The sequence below is a fragment of the Serinus canaria genome, chromosome Z (genome assembly GCF_022539315.1).
Source record: "Serinus canaria isolate serCan28SL12 chromosome Z, serCan2020, whole genome shotgun sequence".
Taxonomy (NCBI): domain Eukaryota; kingdom Metazoa; phylum Chordata; class Aves; order Passeriformes; family Fringillidae; genus Serinus; species Serinus canaria.
Genome location: NC_066343.1, coordinates 68614968 through 68637837, shown reverse-complemented (window position 1 = coordinate 68637837; position 22870 = coordinate 68614968). Strand labels below are relative to the sequence as shown.

At 44.6% G+C, this 22870-nt stretch overlaps 1 protein-coding gene across 32 annotated transcripts in view; it reads left to right on the top strand.

The window, feature by feature from the left end:
* The window catches only part of CELF4 (CUGBP Elav-like family member 4), a 668420-nt gene that overhangs the window by 634110 nt on the left and 11440 nt on the right, over positions 1–22870 (top strand). For 8 of the 32 annotated variants that reach the window (XM_050986794.1, XM_050986779.1, XM_030236704.2 and 5 more), the window contains 3 exons: positions 4140–4205; positions 5854–5934; positions 12750–12833. In XM_050986794.1, coding sequence (XP_050842751.1) covers positions 4140–4205; positions 5854–5934; positions 12750–12833 — 231 coding nt within the window. Of the gene's footprint in view, positions 1–4139; positions 4206–5033; positions 5039–5853; positions 5935–12749; positions 12894–22870 lie in introns of all 32 variants that reach the window. The other 24 variants (XM_050986792.1, XM_050986789.1, XM_050986791.1 and 21 more) reach the window with 7 other exon arrangements.

Here is a 22870-nt window from a genome sequence, read left to right as displayed (position 1 = left end):
TCTTGCCCTGAGCTGCCAAATGAAGTTACTATTAGCATCTGTTTTCACGGTACACCTTTAGTGTGCCCTGGCAAGGCCAGATCCTCAGCTCCTGGAAAGCAGCAAGGCCACAGGGACTTCAGTGGGGCTGATGTGATTGATAGTTCTCCTCTGGCCTCTCAGGAGCCTCTCTGCTTTTTTTTCCCTGCACCAGCTGATCCTCAGCATTTACATTACAAGACCTTTAATCTCAGAAATGTCTGTGTGTTGGACATGACACCTCCATGGGTCTGGCCACAAGGAAATCTGTTTCAGATGTTCTCCCTAGGCACATTTGCACAGTCAGCACATTCAAGGTCTTTGGATGATGATACAACTTAGAGACATACTGATGCTGGTCCAAAAGCTGCTGTAAGGTGCTCTGTGATATCTATGACTCCATCTACATCTCTTATCAGCCCTTAATCACCTACTTACCTTGTGTGCCACTGTGGGCTTGCACCCTGTCACAGACAGCACACAGAGCAGCTGAGGTGTTTCCCAGCCCTGTATGTTTGTGCTGAACTAATATTTTCAGTATCAAAGAAGACTGGTAAGCTGGATGGGGAGAAAGGGTGACTGAGGCAGGTTAACTCTCCCAATAATGATCTATGTGAAGGCCACCCCTTGAAGTTATGTGTACATTATGGAGGAGCAAAGCAACCCTACCTGATGGTCTCCTTGTGCTGAGAAAATACTCATAACTTCCAATCACTTTCAATTTTAGCAAGTGGTGGGCTACAGCCACACCTAATCCTTGTGGTAGGTTGAATTTGAATTGTGAACACCTCATATACCTGAGCCCTTGATGAACTCCTCACAGGTCATTAATATGTAAGAGGGCTCTCACTTTACAGAACACAGCATGGCCACAACTTCCTCAAATGCCTTATCTGTGTCTTGAGATGCCTGGATTAATACCAGCTGTTGGCTTCATCCGTGCTACAGCTGGGAGCACGGGCAGATACTCCCTTTACTAGGTCTGATTCCTCTGGCAGGGTGAGCAGCAGCATGAAGATGTGCCCAAGATGCCTTGGCTTCCTCCAAGGTGTCCAGCCAGCCCTGGAGTCTGTGTCCCTGCCTCTTCATAGGCCAGCACAGACATGTCCACTATGCTGAAGCCACATCTTCATTTGCTGTGTAAACACAGTGGTCAAGCCAAGGAAGGCGAGTCCTTCAGTGAGAGAAGTCATCACTTTAAAGAGGTGCCAAGTTAAATTCCTGCTGGTTGTGACTTACCACAACTTTGGCTTTTCCCAAATGGCCAAGGCAGGATATGAGACTACAGTAAAAGAGAACCATAAGTTCTGCTTCCCCCCAAGCGGTGCTTTCAAGTCTCCTTTCAAGATCATCCAGGGATGGTCAGGTCACTTAGGGCCCTGTGTGTTAGAACAGATACTTGGATATTCTTTTCCCATGTGGAAGGGATTCCCAGGTTGGAGCAAAGCTAACTGTAACCTTCCCACTGGATTGCATGTGCTGTGAGCCAAGAGGAAACCCCATGCATGACCTGGGTCACAAGGCAGCCTCGTGAGAAACACTCAGTTAGATATTGCCCTTGGTGGCAAGTCATAAATACTTGGGAAAATAATGAACTCTGAAAGCTTTAGTGTGTAAGGCAGAAAGGTTGCATTTCATGGCCTGTTATCCCAAACATTTAAAATAAATTATTTACCCAGCTCTAATAACCTTAAAGGTGGGGGACTCTCATTATATATTTCCTAAGCAGCCTACCTTAGTTCTGATGGTCAAAGTATGGTTCCAAAGGCAGGTATCCACAGATATCCACTGGTGGAATAAGCAGAGCAGCTCTGCAGTGAGACAGATGGTCGTGTCCAGGACATAGACTCAGCTATAGCTGGGAGGTCAGGAAGCTCCCACATGTGCCCAGATAAGGCAAGAAATAAAGGAAAGGACCACAGGACAGGTCCTGCTCAGTGAGTTCTCTTGTGTCAGTGAAGTGCCAGCCATTGCTAATTATCAGCATGTCAGGGAGCAGAACAATGACGTCCAAATCAGCCTCACCCGGGGAAGAAGGAAATACTGTAAATGCATTTCCCGAGCAGCAGGGACAATTTCTTCTTCTGTGCAATGAAAGAAGCACAGTTGCCTTTGGGGCAGAGATGGCAAATCCTCTCCTTCACTGCAGCCTGTAAAACCATAGTTAAAAAAGATTTGCTCCTCTCACCAAAGGTTCCCTCACCTCTCTCAGGAGATATCTTCAACCTGACAGGACTTGACGGGTCTAAGTTAATATGATCCATTCTCCTAAAGGGGTAAGGGAACTGATGAATTACTCAACTTTTCAGAGCTGTTCAATTTTCTGGTGGAACAATATGATCAATATTCTGATTTTTGAGGAAAACAGTTTTAAGCAGAGGTTAAAAAGAATAGACTTCAGTTGGTTTCTTCTTCAAGAAGAAAGTAGTAAGTAAAAATACAAACAAACAAACAAATTTTCCAAACATTACCTCCATCATTTTCCTGGAACAACTACTCTTTAAAAATGTAGTGTAGAATCTCTAGTCTGCCTGCCACTGACCTCCCACAGGTTTTAATATATTCTCCTCACACTGTTTTGTAAAAAATGAAAATCCTTACAGTAAGACAGTACTTTCCCATTTCACATACACATATATTGAGGGACTTGCCAAAAGTCAGCTAAGAAACCATTCCAAGCTAAGACTGCAATCCCACTTATTTCTTTCTATGACTACCCCAACTTGAAAGTCCACGTGATCCAGTCATATCCATAATAAACAGGAGCTTCCAAGCCTTCGCCAGCTAATTGGGTTTGCCACCTCAAATTTGGTCGTTTCACCATTCCTCCTTGTATTTTGGGAGAAAAGCGTAAGACCTTGCAAGTTTCCATCATGACCAATGGTGATCTTTAAAGTTAAGTTTCAAGCTGGTATTTCTATTTGTAAGAAAACACTTTATCCGTGTTCCTTGGGTATGTAATACTCACGTATGACAACCTCCCCCACACTTTGCCATACAGTCAGTGTCTTTCCTTGGATAGGTGTATGGCACCAGATTTCCTTCCAAGAGGCCCCCACCTTTGCATCCTCCAAGCCTTGCCTCCAGCCACACCTCTGTGCGGGTAAGAAGGAAAAAAGGTGGGATGGATGTGGGAAAGTGGCAGTTCCCTAAGGGATCATCCTACAAGGAATAGGTTGGAGGGACTGCATAAATGTAGAACTGTGCAGTCCCAATAAATAAAAATTAAACTCATTAGAAGAAGTGAAATATTAGGGCCAAGGTGACATTTGGACTGGAGGTTTAGCCAAGCTTTGCTTTAAATTTTTTATTGATGCAGATAAAGAAAGAGCTTATCCAACACGTTTCTCTCTCTTTTTTCTCCCTATCAACCAAAGGAGAAAAAGAAAAAAAAATTCTTAACTAGCTTTGGTTGTATTTGAGCAAGACTTCAAAGTTTCACAAAAATAAACAGTTTTAGTGGGGAGGAATGCACACTTGTAAAGAGAGAAAATACACTTTGAAGCCAGCAAGAGACTGCATGCCTTATGCAGAGATTCACAGCATCCTCCCTGGAGCAGACAAGTGGTGTCCCCCTCCCCTCCATGCAGCTTCTTCTCTCTCACTGGGGGCTGCCTGGCAGCAACACAGTCCTTCGAAGGGATGTGGGGATGACAGGAGCCATTGCTTTGTTCTCTTCTCCTTCCTCCTGCTATGCCCCTGTTGTTTTCTGCTCTGATTGAAAGTTTCATGTGACTGTAGCTGTCACTGAGATCTGAGTTTGCACAGCATCTAGCACAGTGTTAGTCCTGGCTTAAGATGAGGGTTCTTTGGGGTTGATTAGTGCCAAAAATCTGCATGATCAGTGCAGATCCATAATTTAAGCTTGGGAAATGAGGAGAGAGGTTTATTTGTCCTCTGCTCCAACATCTCAAAGGGGGATGGCTGGGGGACAGAACCCTCTTAGCCATCCTGGGGGGGTTCTCTGCATTCCTGTCCATAGCGCAAGTGAGCTGCTCCTCTTCAACCCTCAGCCCCTGGGTCTGTCTGTTTCATAACACATATTGATGATAAAAGATGAGGGGGAGAGTGCCTATCATGTTTTAACCCCTTAATTCCTTGTCTCTCTTGTGTCTCCACAGCACAGAGCCCCACTGCAGCAGACCCCTTGCAGCAAGCCTACGCTGGAGTGCAGCAGTACGCAGGTCGTTAGTATTAACACTTTCTCCCAATAAACCTTTCTCTTCTCTAAAGACATTACCCTCTGAACACACCTCAGGGGGCTGAGGGAACGGAGGTTTTACTGATACAAGGACAAGCTAGGGGCCACAGACTCCTTGATTCACTTTGCACAAACATCAAGACATCCAGGGTGTTCTCTCCCAAAGGAGGCAACCTCCTACATTTCCCATGGAAAGGCTCCCACTGACCTGCAGCCCAGGGAAGTTTCATCAGTAGAACTGAGTCTGGTGTGCCTTAGCACAGTGCACAAGGGCAAAATCAGGCCACTGCTTTGGAGGCCACTTCCTAACCAGGTCTCCTGAGTGCTGCAGCAAAGAGGGAAGATGGGCAGCCAGACCCTGCAGAGCCCCTGCTGCTTGTGCCTGGCTGGGAGCGAGATGCCTGCACACAATCATTTTATTGGGGTGTGTCTACTGGCCATGCCCCACTTAGTCTGAGCCTTGCTTAAGAGCTACCCAGACATCCTCCTGCTTCCCAGCAGATTTCAGCACAGCTCCCCGTGGCTCAGCCTCCACTCGAGCTGCCCTGTGTGCTGAGCAGCTCCTTTGCAGTTGATGGACTGACACCAGCCAAAGTGACCTGGTGCAGACCACGACCCCGCCGTGTTCAGCCTCCCCTCACGAGGTGTCCATGGCCAGCGTTGCGAGGAAGCTGCCACCCCAAAGTCATTATTTCCTGTGGTAACTGGAGCAATCATGGATTCCTGCTGAGGAATGGCTATTATCTCGTGTCAGCTCTGTATCTGGAAACTTAATTTAATTCTTCATGTAGGGCTTCATTTGCCGGTGTTTTAGTTATTGTCATTTATTGCTTGTGAGGTTTGATAGATGGGAAGCAACTCAACCCTTTGAGCTGTTAATTAACCCCTCTGCACACACATGGCCCCTATCCTCTTCTCTCTGGTCTTGCAGGCGACCCATACTCTGTATTTTTAGCAGCAAGGCACATCATCTACCATCTGTGGTAGTGAATGGCTCCCCTTGTTTGCTTGGTGGGGGAGCTGAGATGGGGAAAATTGTTTAATTGCTGCTCACTGTTTCCACTGTGTTTGCGTGAGAGAGAGGAAGTCTCTACGGGCATGAAAGAAAATGTGTATCTGAGAGTGTATGTGCAACTGTGCCTATACAGCCTGTGGGCACATGAAGGGGAAAACACTCATGTGAGCTGTTTTTATGAGCATGGGAGTTAATCAGGGTGCCAGAGGTGAGGTGGGGGAAAGGTGTGCACGTGCTCTGCACGCAGCCGTCAGTGTGGGCAGCTCTGCCCTGAGCTCGTGAGTGAACGTGTTCCTGTCACCTCGTGGAATGGTTGGACATCTCTGCTGGGAGTGGTCTCAGCAGAGCCCCCGTTTACACTGCATGGCTGCCCTGGGTGCCACTGCTGGTGGAGCTGGAGGGAGGCAGGGAGGGAGGGTGCTTCGGGCCCTGTGGCACCTCCTGGAGCATAACCATGGCTCTTACACCACACCTCAGGCTGCTCAAGGTGGCCCTTCATGGAGCCAAAACACAGGGGCAAAGCCCATGTCTGGCTTGGTGTGGTGGTTTGGAGTGAAAGCTCCTTGCTTCCCAGCACTGAAATCTGTCCTTTCTTTTTTCCCCTTTCTCTCCCCTTTAGCTGCTTATCCTGCTGCTTATGGCCAGATTAGCCAAGCGTTCCCACAGCCACCTCCCATGATCCCACAGCAACAGAGAGAAGGTAAGCAGAAATGATGTCCTCCTCTGTGACCCCAGCGAGACATCCCCATCTCATTGGTTCCCCTCTTCATGCACCTAGAGCATCCAGTAAACACCCAATTTCTTTGAATGCCTGGTCCACTGAGTTGTTCTCCATTTCCATTTGTGGCATGGTGTCACTGTCACCAGCGGTACTGTGGTGGACTGTCCATGAGGGTGAGATCTCTTCAGTGCCCTGGGAGGAAAGCATGCTGGTGTGCATGGGACGTGGAAGGACCAGCTACCAACATAGCCATTAACATCCAGTGAGGGCCTCTGTTCGAGACAAGCGACAAGAATGCAGATAAAAATGCAGTTGTATTGGAATAAAGAGATTTACGGGACACAAAGCACAAGGGGCCCTTCATTAAAAGGCAGTAACATCATTTCAGACACCTGCTGTTTGGAGAACAAGGACTTGCTGTTTAGAGTAGCTGATCTAGTCTTTTCAGCCTTTCAGCCTCCACTGATAATCTGGAAACATCAGTCAGACCTTGTAGAGCACAATCCCTACATCAGGATGAGAAAAAAACCTTGTAGCTAAAGTTCCTATTTCTTTGCAATGACCATGAGAGTTGCCTGGGTAATCTACTCCACAGGACTGGATGGCTTCACGGAAGACATGAAGAGTAAGGAGAGGTGAATCTACCATTTTTGCATGTAAATGCCTTGGGAGAAAACTGTGCCATGTAATATTTCCTTTACAGTCAGTGGGGAGCAGTGGAATCCTCAGAGGCAACCCACTTGGGTGGTTCCATTCCAGCTGTCCTCCAAGGAGAACTGCTCCTTTTTGTCAAGAAAGAGGGGTGTGCTTCCCTGAGTGAGACATTAAAGTCAGGTGCTCCAGCATACCAGCTGTCATTTTAAATAGTTACATTTTAAATTTTATCCCCTATTAGATCACTAATTCAGACATATTCTATATTATATGTGTTATTATATGTATGTAATTACATTTAATATTTTAATACAGTATAAGAGTCAAAATGAAATGAATCTAGATTACACCATCAGACTAAAACATTCTGATGATCTAAAACTACTCTGGGGGAGAAATCTCATTTTGTAAGAAAATTAGAAATGTCGTCATTTCCATCTAATTTGGAATTAATTTTTTCCTATGTCAGAATTTCCTGGGGAACACAACTTCCAGCTCCTGATTAGCTCTAGTACATGTCCCTGCTGTGAGAACAGATGCACAGACCTATCGTATCATTACAGAGATGTTTCCCCCATGCTGAAGGACTTTGCTTTTTGTTACTTACTGGGGCTAGATTAAGCACAGGACAAAATGGAGAGCAGATCATTGCTCAGCAAAGTGCTGTGCCAGGAACCACCAGAAGCAGGGGGAAGCTCTGGTGCACGCTTTGAAGACCCTCTGCCTGTGGACCCCCGTGTTCACAAGGCATGGTGTGTCTCTGTGGGTTAGGAGTGAGTGTCACCCAGTGGACAAGTTGTCTCATAACTCTGCTCCTTCCTATGAGCAGCTGGCATTGAGAATGAGGATGGCTGGGGGACAGCCGCGTGAGATGAACCACCAGTCCAGTGCAGGTTGCCATTCCCAGTGTTCCTCATTTTCCTGCAGTGCTGAGAGGCTGTGTCTTTCTCTGCTTCTTGCTAGAGGACTGTTCTGTAAAGCACAGCACTCCCCTTCAGCAGAGGGTCAAGACCTTTAAGCATCTCTAACCTTTAACAGGAAAACACAGCGAGAGGGAATTCAATAATAACAATAATGCTCAGTGTTGAGAAGAGTATTTTAGGTTTGCAAGGATGTGCACAAACATTGATTCGTTAGTGAACCAGCGCTACCACCACAATAACACCAGTGATCACATTGTTAATGACAATCTCAGCTCTCCACTCCTGGATCCCAGTTGGATAACAAGCCCAGGACATTTTGCTGCTGCAACATTCCTGTAGGGATGAGTCATTACTGCCACATGAGCACTGAGGCTGCCAGCAGCTGACAGGGTGTGTAGGGTGGAACTGATCCAAAACTATCTTGATTCAGGCCATGTCCACCACACAAAACTTGGAGGTAGTTTTAAGTCTATATTACTCATCTCAATGTAGTTTCTGAAACTAGGATGTGCAACTCCTTGCTGCAAGTTTGCAAGTCTTATCTGTGCTGTGTTCAAACATTCAGGGCAAGCAGAAGAGGCAAGGAAATTCCATCCTCTGAGTGTTTGCTGTAGAGCTCAGGTGCACAGCTAAACAAAGTGCTGCAACCTGACTTCATACAACCTCATGGGTTAGCCACTTTAATTACTGTTGGAAAACAAGCCTCATCACAGCCTTTCCTCATGACACTGTCTCCCAGCTCTGGGATGCAATGATGGGTAGCTGATGTCAGAACAGGTATGTGGAGTTCACTTATGTTGAAGGAGGTGGGCAGGCAGGGAGAGGCAGATCCCTGGGTCTGCAGCTGTCCCTGTGCTAAAAAACTGACTGTCAGAACTCAGGACATACCTCTGGGAGTCTAGAGTTTCCTGGGACCCTTGCCAGGGGGCTCAGAGACCCTGGCGCACAGCCCAGAACACCAGTGGGTTCGAGTACGAACCATGGAACAACTTAACACCTTTACATGAAGAGATAAAAGCCACGGCAGTTTAGATAATATAAAAATAAAGTACTCACAGAGTGTAAATGTAGGTTTTAGGATTTTTGGTATAGGGGTTTCTGGTGACAAGATGGAGGGATTTGGGTGTGTCTAGCCTTTCTTCTTCTTCTCTACCTCCATCTTGTCTGGTGATGTTGGCATTTTTAGATTGGTCTAGAGTAGAAACTCACTGTCTAGTGTAGATGATAGGTATTGGAGAATGATTGTAAATATTGTACACATAGTTTTTAGTATATAAAGATAACACCGCCCTGGGGGTGGGCGGAGTGCCTCTGACTGTCCTGATCTCGGCTGGACAGGGAGAAAGAATTTTATAGATAAGATGCAATAAACAACCTTGAGACCGAAAAAATGAAGAGCTCTGACTCCTTCTTCAAGCACCGGGCTGGGAAAAGAGACTTTTGAACTTTTCTCGGGGTCACTCTGACCAGCTAGAGAGAGAGACCCCAGCAATGAGCTCAAGGGTGAGGAGCATGGGCAGAGCAATGGCTCAGCTCAGTCCAGCCAAGCCAAACCCACCATGTGGCTCAGTGCCCTCAGTCACAGGTTTTTCCATTATCCAGCACAGTTTGCCTGTAATCTACAGAACATCCATCCAAACAGTCCTTAAAGCTTTTCTTGCTTTGTTGTCCAAATCAAGGCTAACTGTTCTTCTTGTTTATAAATGAACAGAAATGTATATATGTCATAAAATGTATACATATCATAAAACCAAGAGCCAGGGCAGCCATCAGTGTTGAAATGAAACTTCATTTTTTCTGATGATGTGTCATGGGGGTTAGATTTCAAGCTACTCTACAGCCCCTTTGAAAACAAAAGTAAAGCCTGTCATAAATAATTTTATTCTTGTGTTCAGCCCTGAATTGCCAAGTATAGTGATCTCCAATAATCCATTACCTCTGACCAAAACAAGAACTTTTCTCCAAAAAGAGAGTTGGACTCTTTATTAAGATTTTTCCATGTCAGCTGTGGTTTTTCTGTTGTTCCAGCATCCTGGGCAAGCCCCTCAGAACTCATTGCATTTGTGCACTGAGAACTGACTAAGACCTTTAAAGTATTCTGAGATGAACAAATGGGATCATAAAATTGTTTGTGTAGGAAGGGACATTTAGGACCCTCTAGTTCCAACTGCCTGCCATGGGCAGGGACACCTTCCACTAGATGAGGCTGTTCAGAGCTCCATCCTCCCTGGCCTTGAACACAATCAGTAATGGGGTATCCATAACTTCTCTGGGCAACCTGCTCCAGAACCTCACCACCTTCATAGTAAAGAATTTCTTCCTTATGATCTTGTCTTTGATTTCTTAAAAATATACCTAAGTGTACAACAAGACAGCCATACACACAAACACACAGCCTTCTATGGAGTGCCCAAATTAACTTGAATCAGGCAAAAACATATCCAAAAAAAGCTAGGAAGGCTGAGGAAGACAGATCTTGTTTGGTGAGTTCTTTACCAAGGGCTCTGGCTGTGACAGGCAGCTTACAGACAGATTTAACAAAAAAATCGCTTGTTAAATTCTAAAGGCAGTAATTTCATAAGTGAGGGTGACAAAACAAAATCAAACCACCCATTTTTGGCTTGGTTGGGGTTTTTTTTCCCCTGAGAAGCAAGTGAAGTTTTCAGCATTGGAAGTTGGGAAAAACTCCTCTGTAGCTGGAAACAAAGTGAGTACCCCTGGAATGCCTGGGTCAGTAGGGGAAGCCACAGCACAGGCTTCCCAGGCACATTTAGAGGAGCCAAGCTGGTCTTTGAGAATGGTCCCTGCTTTTTCATACCCTCCCTCTCTTCCTTTTGGACTCTGAGTCATGTGAGGAAAAGTTGATTTCAAGGTGAACTAAGGGTTGTTCTCTCCTTGAGCCCATGCTAAAGGTGGTGTAGTTAAAGTTGTGTGCCTCCTGGTCTGCCTTATGCCTTGGTAGGTGTTTCTCAGCTCACACAGGCAGAATCCCTACTCATGCACAGCACATCCAAGACCGCAGGAAATGCAGCTGGTATTTTTGAAAGAATTGGCCAGTTTTACAGTGCAAACTGCTGGCTCTGGTGATGTCAGTGGGAATTTTGCCACCGACTGCAGCAAAGCCAAGATTTTACCCATTTTATTATAATGTGGATCTCAAATCCCACAGCAGAAGTGCTCTGGGGCACGTTCAGATGAAGGAATGAATTTTTTCCCTGTTATTCTGGACTGTGGTCTGCTCCTGGGCAGAATTTTCTCAATTTTAACAGACACCTAAGGGGGTTAGTGTTTGTTTAACACTTTCAGACTGTTTCATATCTAGCTTATTATGCCAATAACTCTGTATTGTGCAGAAATGGATGGCAGCAAGGATTGGAAAGATGATAGTTGCCCAGTGAGAAGACTAAAGAAGAGGCAGACGGGAGGTGGGGGGAAGCTGGAAAAGCTTGGCATGAAATAGGGGAGCCTGATTATGGGCCACTGAGGTTCAAAAGTAATTTGGCTAAGCAGATGACCGGGTGCCTAATTAGTTAATTATCCCACTATACCGCTATCCCCCCCATTTGGAAGAAACCCTGTTACCATCCTCATGACCTTTAGGAAATGCACAAGATGCAAAGGATCAGCTGTTCCTTCATGACAGTCCTTTTAGCAAATTAGTGGGGAAAATTGTGCTTAGCAAATATTCATTAGGGCTTCATTTTCCATTAATCCAAAAGGAAATGTGGAGAGCCTGTGACTTCAATCATGCTGAGGCCCAGGAATTTTAATGAGCTTTAAATGGGCATCTGCCAGAATCCTGACTTCGCCGTACTTCTCTTGCCAGCCGGGGGGATGAGTAATGGGTAATAAAAGGTGGGAGCATCTAGACGAACTCCTCTCCCTAACAGGAAAGGCAAAGTTGTAATTTGCTGTGTTATGACACTGTAATTATGCCCTGATGAAGAAAACGAGAGTATTAAAAAACCCTTTCCTTCCCCACTCTGTGCCCCAGACGTAAAAAGGGGAAAGTTGACTGAGTCAGGTCACAGGGTTGTAGGCTCATGGACAAGGGGGAAGGAGGAAACCCTCCTTCTCTCTGACCTCTAACCCTTTTGGCAAAGGGCACACAATGTATCCCCTTCATCTCTATCCCTCTGAGTCAAGCAGAGCTGGAGTTACCTGTCGAGGTCAGCGCAGAGCTGGGCAGCAGCTGGAAGTACCTTTAGAAATAAAATGATGAAATGATGATGTCTCATCAAACGATACAGTTTTCTGCTATTGAACACTGCAAAGGTTTTGAATGTTTAATTTTCTTTAACAAAACCACTTGGACACACCTTTTTGAGTGTTGCTCAAGGACAGCATGCATAAAAAATAAAAGTCAGGCTGAAAATTTATATTACAGGCTATTTGAAAAGAGGCAGGTTTGCCCTCTTCTGCCCCAAAATACAATTTCAACAGAATATTTTTTGAGGGTCTCTACTTTAATTTCATATTCCAGATAAAGACAACTCTCTGGATGTTTTCCAGAGCACCCTCTGAAATTGGTAAGAGTATATGTTACAGGATTGAGGCAAAAAAGCCAGTTGATCTTGTCTAGTAATTTAAATCCACCTAAAATCTCTCCTGCAGAATGCTCTAGAATGGAGGACATAGCCTAACTATCCAGATCTGTGGGAGTCTTCAGGATGATTTGAGCTGGGGGGATGAATGTAAAATTCTACAGAACAAGATGAGCCTGTGGGTTTGTGCATAACCTTCTGCTCATTATTATCATTTGTGTGATGTTATTGTCATCACACAGATTCAAGAAGGATAATGAAACTTCTGCATGCAGACACTGGGAAGAGGCATGGGATAGTGTGGGTCATCCAAAACTCTGCAGAATAAATAAGATTATGAGGAACAAATAAAATCTATGAACCATATTCTTTCATTCTCTGTGTTCTTTCTCCTCCGTTCTGTTCTTTCCATGACCACATGTGCTGGCACATTCCTCTCTCTCTCTAGATTTTATCCTGGTGTCCTGGGAAAGCTATTGAAGTTACCATAGCCTCTAGGTGACTTTTTGAGTTCCTGGTCTTCTACTTTGTCCATTCCTCTGAGAGTCTACAGGCTGCTTCCTAGCGTGACCACTCACCAGTCAGAGAGAGAAGATGCCAAAGTAAATCTCCACCGTGTGCTTTCTTGTATCCTATTTCTCTTCATTCATGGCTCTTCTTTTTCTCTTGATAGGACCAGAGGGCTGTAACCTGTTTATCTACCATCTGCCCCAGGAGTTTGGGGATGCTGAGCTGATGCAGATGTTCCTGCCTTTCGGTAATGTCATCTCCTCGAAAGTGTTTGTGGATCGGGCGACAAACCAAAGTAAATGCTTTGGTGGGTAAAGATAACAAAACAATTAGATTCATCCAGGAAAGGGCTTTCTCTGAATACTTTACCTTTCAAACTGCTTTCTTTCTGCTTAAGCTTTATGATTTCTCTCAGTTTACTCCTGTCAATACTTTCCCCCTTCCTTCTTTCTCTCCTGATTGTCTCATGCTCAGAGTTGTGTGTGCTGCTTAGAGGTCAAGGTTTGGCATCTCACCAGCAGCAAGATGCTGCAGACACTGGTGGGGTCAGAAAACACCCCACTTGTAAAAGGAGGTGGGGAGGGTGCAGAAATTACTAAAGCGGCAGGAGCAAAACGGATGGGGATGGGCATAGGTGAAATTATGAGATTAGCAGAGGGATCATGTTGCAGAAGGGGAATTTCTGTGCCTAAGGCAAAGGACAAACAGGCCCTGGGGTTGAAGAGAAGACAGAGGTGGAGGGTCAGCTTTCCTGCAGCTGTGATGTATTAGACTGCAAGGGGGTAAGGGCCAAGCATCTGCTGAGAGCCTGGTGTTCTGGGGGATGATGTCTGCTTGGTAGATCACATTCAGGCATGTTCTCACCTACTGGACCTGAGGCAGAACCCTAGCAGATAGAGATGGGCCAAGGTAACCTCAAGCCTCAGCTGACAGGCTGTGCTAAGAGACTGGGTTTGAAAGCTGCACCTGGCTCCCACTGCTCTGGCCTCACTTCTGGCTCCAGCTGGAGCAGAGAAGGAGCACAGCCTGGAGCTGCCTGTGAGCCCCAGGCAGGGACACCCTGAGCTGCACCCACAGTGGGAGGGCTCAGCCAGCCAGCAGCCACAGAGCGACGTATGCATGGGCTCTCACTGGGATACCACCTTTTGCAAAGTTGGGGCTTTTTTAAGGGTCCCTTTTGGCAGTGTGGCAGCATGGGAACCCTGCCACGTTTGATCCCATCACACCTGGTAGACAGGGGATCTCTCAAAGCCATGTGCCCACCACTGGGATCTGTAATTTTTGATTCTCTGCCATCCTGCACCTCTTGCATACCCTCCCTGGGAAGTGCAACAGAACAAACTATTGCTTTTTTTTCCCTGTTACTTGCAGCTAATATGGATTCTGTCTCTCAGGCAAACTTCCAGAGTTAAGACTCATTGGAGTTTTCTTTTGATTTTAAAACCACTTTCAATTTGCATACTATGCTTTCTTTCCATGCTACCTTCCCCTTTCCCCTCCTGAACAGCTCACCTCCCAAATCTCTTACCTCATCCCTTTCTCTAGGCACAGTTTCTCCTGCCCATCCACAGAGGGTCTGAACAGGCTATTCTCCCTTTTGTTTGAAGGAACCCTGACCCCTGATGAGAGGGACACAGCCCTCCCAGTCACCAGGAGTGTCTGGGATGCTGCACTCTCCAGCACTAGAGGAATGAAGGACAAAGAGTCTGGCATGCAGAGGCAGTTGGCAAATTCAAATTAGAGCTCAAAACTATGAATTAGCCCCAGTGAATCCAGAGCCCACCTGGTCTTTATATACAAATTGCTTTTAATATACAAATTATACATATATATATATATAAATCTCACAACAAGTTGAGCAGACCAGCACAGCTCTAAGTGACACTGAAACTGATGCTCAAAGGAGACCCACAGATTAGAAATGGACCTTTGTCAGCGGAATTGTCATCTGTGCTTAGACAGATGGGCCTGGTTCTCAACACAAAGTAGTAAATGGCAGCCTTCTGGAGTGCTGTGAGCCTTACCCCCTCTCAGTTCAAAGGCTCATGGCTACAAGGCCCCACAAGGACAGGACACACACCCCATTCGTGGGCAGGGATTCTGGGCTTCTTCCGAGGTGCTGTGAGGTCCAGGCTGAGTTAAGCAGGAGCTGAGCGGTCTTAGCACAAACTTTTCTTGAGTTTTACTTGGAGAAACATCAGCTTGCTGGGTGAAGTGAACTCCAAAATTATCTGTGGGAAATTGAAGGCTGAAATAGGGAGGTGTTCCTTTGGAAGTGTTGACTCAAGAACACAGACAAGCCAAAGAAGGAATTAAAGATTGCTGGTGAATCTTGGTCACCTTATGTCTGCTTCTGAGACACAAATACCCAGGTCCAGTCAGTTTGGGATCCCAGGTGTCAAGTCTCTGGATTTCTCCTAGTTTTCCATAGAGCTGAGTGTCTGCTGTGACTGCTGGTCTCAGACAAATATGTTGACTATGCTTCCACATCCACCAACTCCAGAAAGATAGAAATAACAGAAGCACAGGTAGCTAACTATCACAGGTAGGTTACACTGTTTTTCAAAGCTTCCCACCCTCCTGACCTTCAGATTTAAAGCAATGTAAAAATGTAAAAGGTATTAGAGGAAATCAGGCCTTTCAATAGTTTTGCTAAGTCTACTGAAGCTGGCATTTTTGTTGAGAAAATAAATTTAAATTTAAAAAATAATTACTTTTTCCTAAAGGAAAATAAGAGATTATATTAACTTTGAAAGTAAGAAAATTCCTTCTTTGCTGCTAAAACATTTCCCAAAACTCAACATGTAAGAACACAGCATTTGAATTCTATTTCACTTTTTTTTAGTGCGGCTAGAGCTCTCCAACTGCTAGCCTGGGGGGACAATTCTGTCTGGCCCCAGAAAGATATTCCACTATTATATGACCTTTTAAAATATATCTGCTAAGCAGATCCCAAATAAATTGCTGTAACAGAGTTTAGCCCCAGGTTGTCGAGAAATTGTCAAGAAGTCCTGCTTTAGACAAACTTTAAAAATTCTATGGAGAAAATGTCACCATGTTTTTTTCCACAGGAACAGAAAAATCTTGATTTGATGCCTTTGTCTCACTGTTGAACAACCTGTAAACAGCTGGCACAAACTGAACAAGTCAGTAGAGCAGCATGTCAAAACAGAATTGTGGAGGTCCACAAGGATCAGGGGGTTGGGTCACCATTGCTGTAAAGATGGGCCAGGAGAAGGAGAAGGTCCCAGGAAACCTGATGGCACCTTCCAGAATTTAAAGTGGCTGCAAGAGAGCTGAGATGGACTTTTTACAAAACTGTGTACAGATAGGACAAGGGGGAATGGTTTAAAATGAAAGAGGGGAGATATAGCTAAGTGATTAAGAACAAATTCTTGACTGTGAGCATGGTGAGGCACTGGGACAGGCTGGCAGAGAAGCTGTGGATACCATCCTTGGAAATGTTCAAGGCTATGTTGGGAGAAGCTGGGACCAACCTGGCCTGGTGGAAGGTGTCCCTGCACAGGGAAGGGTAGCTGGAACTTGATGAACTCAAAGGTGCCTTCCAACCCAAGCCATTCTATGATTTTTTTTCCCCTTATTATTTGCATCTGAATTCTTGCCTGCATTTTGAACACAAATTTATCTCTTTTGGCCACTACTGGCAGGATAGCGTTGGGGCAGCTTCAGGAATGTTAGGAAGAAAATGAGGTCAGAAACAAATCTTTCTCCTGGTTTCTGGAGTCCATGAGCCTGCAGAGAACCCCTCACACCTGCTCATGCTAAAGAAACCGTAGCGCGGTCAGCAAACCTTTGACATTCTCAATTTAGAGGCCCGTGCCTCCTGGCTGACAAGGAGCAGTGAGGAATGCCAGCTTCAGTAAACACCAATACCACATTTAAAATGTGAAAGTGCTCAGAGTATGTCTGTTGTTTTCCCCAGCGGGACTGCCTGCTCTACCGTGTAAGGCTACCTAAGAAATACCCCTGACTTCTCACTGAAAAAAGTCATTCAGTCTGGGAGGCTTCTTTGCCTATGACTTTTCTTCTGCTGCGCACATCCAGGCTAGACCCAAATCCTTCATTTTCTCTTGCAGTTTTTCAAACCTCTGGCTTTATTTTTTCTCCTGTCCCTGTCTTGATGCAGCTGTAACATGGCTAAATGCAGATCATCCTTGTCCTTGCTATTCACCAACACCTTGTCTATCCCATGACCTAAGCCTCCATCACTGACCATATCTGCATCCCCTTGGGTTTCTCCTCAGGCACTGTCCTGTCCCCATTCTTGTATTCAGACTTAGTGATTTCACCTTCACAGCTCTTCACCATTCTGCCCTTTTCTCTCCTCTCTCACTGGTTCTTCACTCAATGCCCAGCTGACCCTGTAGCCTCTGCCCACACACTCCTCTTGCAGCCAGCATGTTTCTCCAGCTGGGCCGTGCTGTCAATTCCCAGTGGAGTGGCAGGGCCACAGCAGGACTCGTCTCACTCAGAGAAAAATTACATTTAGTTGGACACTCCTTGAAGACAGTGACTCCCATTCTCAGAGGGGGCTGGTCTAGGAAGACTTGCATGGAGGTAAAGTGTGCTGCAGCCTGAATGTCAACATCTGCAGGATCCCAGAGTCTGTGTCTGCACAAGGCAGCATTCACACTGGGTCTCTCACGTTCCCACTACACGTGTGCCAGTTATTCTGTGTGTAGGTGTGCTGAATGTCAGAGGACGTGGATTACATCTTTGTCCTGGTCTCAGTGGTTCTGGTGATAATTCCCCTCTCAGTTATGTAGATAGTTTAAATGTGAACAGTTTGTGTACAAGGCTAAAAGAGAGCTCCAGTAAAACAACGCTGTTAAGGCTGCTCAGGCAAGTAGGCAATGTGAGAAGGGCAACTTTTCACCCTGCCCACACATGGCTAACTCTGCCTCTGTCATAGGGTGACGCTGCAACACAGCCCAGCAACACTCACTGCTGTCTCATAAAACACATCTAAAGAAAGAACTTGAAGACATTAAGTTAGTGAAATACAGAAACAGACATATTCTAGAAAAATGTTTTAACAGAGAAGAGAGCGAGCAAGACAGGTTTGGGCAGAAATAATTAGGAAGAAATGTCAGAAATTAGAAAAAAGAGAATATGGATGGAGAAGCGGAGGTCAAATGGTTATCCCAAAGTGTCAAATAGGCTGTAGATAAATTAAAGCTGGAGGAATTGCTTTACTGGAACACTTGGTTTGCTCCAGTCACCTCTTTCTGAGAGCAATAAGCACCTGGATCTTCCAACTTTTTGCACACCATTGAGCAGCAGACACTGTCAGGCCAGCTCTGCTCCATGTCCCTGCTTTGTCCCCTACATGTCTCCTTGGCATGTGCCTGTTCTTCACACCCATTGCTGCAGCAGCTTCAGTTTCTCCCCATGGGACAGTGACTCTGGAAGGCTGTGAACAACCTGTCTTATTCCCAGAGCGATGCTGTGGTTTCCCTCCACTCAGCTTGACATCCTCTGACACCACAGGTGTAAGCAAACACAAGTGACATATGCTTTTCTCCTTTTCTGCACATCCCAGATGCACGTTCACATTGGCAAAATGCCCCAGCCCTTTTTGAAATGTCCCACATTAAACAAAAGAAGGAGCATTCCAGGTTACAAACTGCAAAGGCTTCTTAGGACCATAGGTTTATATATCCTAAAGGAAATATTTTGTTTGACTCCTAGTACAACATGAACATTGATTGTTTCATTCCAGATTCCTGCAGGGAGTGCATTTCAAAGTTGCTAATGGGCCACCTCATTTGGAAAAGCATCCAGTCTTTTATGAAGATGCCAAAATAGAGAAAATAACATCACTTGATGAGAGTCATAATAGTTAATTGAGTTTGCTGTTAAATAATTCTATTCCCTACTAAACTCGTCCTAGCTTATGAAAAGAAACTGGGGAGACAAAGAAGAGAGATTAAAAGTGAGAAAAGCAGTGAGGAATGAGAACTGAACACAGGAGGGGGTGAAGCTCGGGAGAAAGGCTGAGGGATGGGCAGAGCTTGTATCCTGTTATTAAAAACATGCTGTGGCAGTTAAATGCTGCAGTGTGGTGGCAAAAAAGGTGGAGTGGGAGATGCAAGGCAGCAGGCAGGTCGTGATGATCTACAGAGTTTCAATCTGGAAGCAGAAATAGAAAGAAGGAAGATGTGTCAAGAGAATAGGACACTGGCAAAGTTGTGCAGGGCCGTGGGACAAGGGGCATTGCACATTTGGTCTAAAGTGCATTGGCAGCATTCCACAAGACATAGGAGTGGAACAAGGGACCCTGAGGTACATTAGGAAAATATTGTTCAGCACCTGCTGACAATGTGCCTCCAATATGCACTGCCAAATAAGGCAGTTTCTCATTTAATAATAATAAAAAAAAAAAAAAAGAAAGAAAAGCAACAACTCTCCAGGGGTTCATCCAGGAAATTAGCAGGGGCAGAAGTAAGGTGCTGTAAAGGAAAGAAATTCTTGTTGCATGTTCATAGCCCATATGGGTGATCACAGTTCAACCTAGCTGTTAGGTTTGGGCTCCCCTTCTTGTAAAGTACACTGACTCCTTTACACAGGTCTTTAGGATTCATGGAGTTATTCATCAGACAAAAGGTTTTTGGGGTTTCTTTTCTCAGTCTTCTTTTGGTAAACAGGAAATTCCCACCAAATAGATTAGGAGGGAACATTATTAGGAAGGACTTGAAGTGTGTAGTTCTGTTTGTTGCTGTTATCAGTACTATGATTGATTTATTTTTTTCTTTTAGTATTAACCTATTTCAAATTTCCTAAGGAAGTCTCTAACTGATCCTTTCTCCCTGTAGCCCTTAGAATTCTCCTCTGTCCTTTATTTCACATGATCTGGTGACAATGCATTTTGTTTCAGGGCTCTGTTTGTCATTCCCATATGGCTACAGCCTACAGAACACAGCTCAAAAAGCAATGGAAGAATCCACTTGCTTGAGTGCCACAGCTGAGACAAAACAGAAATTATTGTCCAGACACATTAAGCATGTCTGACCCCTGGTATGTTTCAGTTCATATCAGCACTGGTTTGTTGTGGTCCTCTCCACTCTGAAGGACCTGGCACAGCCAGAGAGCCAAGGAGGGACTCATAAGGTGTGTCCAGCTCAGCTAGAAACTAATCCAAGGGGAGGAGGACACCCCCAGGGGGATGCTTTGAGCTCTCAGAGAGAAAGGGAAAGAGACAAAGAAGTTTAATATCTGCTAGCCTATTCCAAAGCAGCCAAGCTCTGAGATTTCAGGTCTGCAGAGTGAGGATGGAACTCTTCCAGCTGATAAGTAAAGAGTTGTGTGAGTAAGAAAGAGAAGGAGCAGTTCATCAAACCCGCTGTACAGCACCTCCAGCCATTGCAGTTGGTTGGGGGAGGCTTTAGGGGGAGGAGGAGGAACAGGAGAAGTATTAGGGCTGTGAGCCACTATTCATTTACAAACTATAATTAATTTGATGTTTAGATTAATTTCTGATGCACTCTCAAAGGTGCACTGAAAGCATTTTTCCTTTATTATAATGTTGATTGCTTATTGGGGAGATAAATCTAACTGTCAGTTATGCACTGACTTACCAAAACTTTCAGACCAAGCAAGCATGTATGCATAAGGAACAGCTGTTTGCAGCTCTCCAGTTAAAGGGACAGCTCTGTCTTTTCCCAATAACTTACATTACAGAAAACCTATATATTGTACACAGGGACTTCTGCTTTCTTTTGTAGCTCAACAATTTATTAGATAAGAATATTTTAGCAGAATCTATCTTCTATTTATCTGGGTGTCCATGTGTCCATCACTGTTCTATCCATCTCCCCCACAAGTGATAAAGTCAACCCAGAATTTTTTTTTAAGTTGGGGGTATGTGTGTACGTACCTGTCACATGCACACTTACCCCATCATTTTAAATGCTCCTTCTCCTGGGGTAATCAGATGAAGGAACTCATTATTGTCATAGAGTTATTGTGGTTCCTCCTTTATTGACTTTCAAAAGGGAAACGGTCACAATCTGTATAATAGAAATAACCAGAGTTAACACCAGAAGAGGAGTTTTAGTGCTACTTTGATTCCAGTCAGAAGTTTCTATTCAGAAGTCAGAATAATGACCCCTCCGAAGGACTGGCCCCATTTCTGAACTCAAAGTGATGGATTTGCAGAGTACAGATGTAACACATCCCACTCTTGTGGGACTGCAGACCCACCAGAGCATTTTGTCAACCCATGGCATCTGGGTTTATCTTTTGTTGTCCCAAGATCTCCGATGGAAGGAAAATTCAAGCTGTAGAGAGGATGAATCTCCAGCAGTCCATGCAGCCATCCATCCCCCATATACCTGTCTTCAGCTTCCTTTTATCCACCCATTCTGCCTCACCCACTGCACAGGTCTGCTCTTCACCATCGCAAAGTCTGTTGCCTGGTTAGTTACTGAGCAGCTGTTCAGTAGATCCTCACATCTTCATGCTTGGCCCCAAGCCTTCCTTTTATATGATACTCAAACTCTGCCGTGAATATGAATTTATTTTTATTTCCTCATCTGTTTTCCTAAGACCCTTCCCAGCAGAGCATTTGAGGGGTTCACAGAGTTAAGTAATGGCATTTTGCTGGCACTCCTGATGTCCTCATTTCACCAAGGGGATGATGAGGCAGAGAAATAGCCAAAACTATTTATTGATCTTGGATTCTTAATCTGAGTTGCCACAAGCCTGATCAGTCTGTTTCTCAGCTTTGTCTAAGAATTTAGCATAATGCAGAGCATCCTATGTTTTTGTCTGCTTCAGATGAAGGTATAGGCAGCAGCCTTTCTGCCAGTGAAATCTCAGTCCATCCACCAAATGAAGAGGAAAATCCAGTAAATCTTCATCTTCACTGAAAACTGGAGAGGCTTGACACATCTGCAAAAACACTCTGACACAATTTTACGTATATTTTTAATATTAATGTGCCATTATCTCAGTTTGGGCCGTGACAATTAAGCCACATCTGGACCTTGCTTGGGCAGGACTCAGCAGTGACAAGGGACAGGAGCACCCACTTTTGAGAGCTAGGAAAGTTTATGACATGGATTCAAGCTGTGGTGTACCACTGGCACTCAGAACCTGCTCTATTTTATTTAATAGTAAAAAGCAGCCTAGAGGTCTTACTAAAGGAATTCTGTGATATATGATAAACTTAGCATAACTGGGATGTCATGGCAGAAATAGGGACAAATTCCAGTTTTCCAAGGCAACATCTGCTTGTACAACTACAAAACCATCCTTTCCCTGCCTTATTTACTGTCTAAATTCCAACACTTACAATAACAAGTCTGATACATTGCTATTTTCCTTGCCCTGTTATGTTATTCATTCTCAACAGTAATTAAAACAAGGATGCCATGAAAGAGAAAAATACAGAAATGCGTGGTTAGAGGCAATGCCTTTATGCATGTACAAAGCAATACAGAATTAAAATTTTATAGGTAACATAATTTCTTGCATTTCTAAACCAAGTACTTCATTTTGCAACCTTATTGTTGTTTCAATTTATGGTTGCATGTGATATCTTCCCTTTTGAAGTAAGTAACCCTAAATCAAAAACTCCCCAGATAAGATTAGCATCTTCAAATAGTATATATTGACATATTGAAAAGCTGTCATCAGGGTAACAACTTGCAGATCACCACAAAAAAGGGTGTATCATTCTTAGTGATGGAACTTTTGGTTTCACCTGTATAAAATCCCCCAAAAAATTCGGCATCACCTCTGCTCTCCCCAGTGTTGTTCTGTCATATCACACATATGTAAGTATTTACATGATATATATTATATAAGATATGCACAGTTATTTACTTTGCACATGTACTACATGTACATTTATTCAGTAACAAATATAAAAACTTGCAGACACACTTGTTATTGAAAACAATGAAAATTGCTGAACAATTGTTTGAATTTTAGCAGCCCGCTCCAATGCTTGCTGTCCTTCAAGGTGAAGAGTTTTCCTTGTGATCAGTCTGAACCTTTGCTGTTCCAATTTATGTCCCCTGTCTCTCATTCTGCCACCACACACCTCTGTGAATCATCTCTCAAGTTGGAAGGGACCCATAAAAATCACAGTGTGCAACCCCTGCTCCTCCCAGAACTACCAAAAACTAATTCATGTGGTTAAGAGCATCGTCCAGATGCTCCATGAACTCTGACAGGAAACAGATTTTCTTCCTTTTGGACAGCAGGACCTAAAAATTTGATTGTGCTCTGACCATTTAAAGGTGAAATTAAATTATT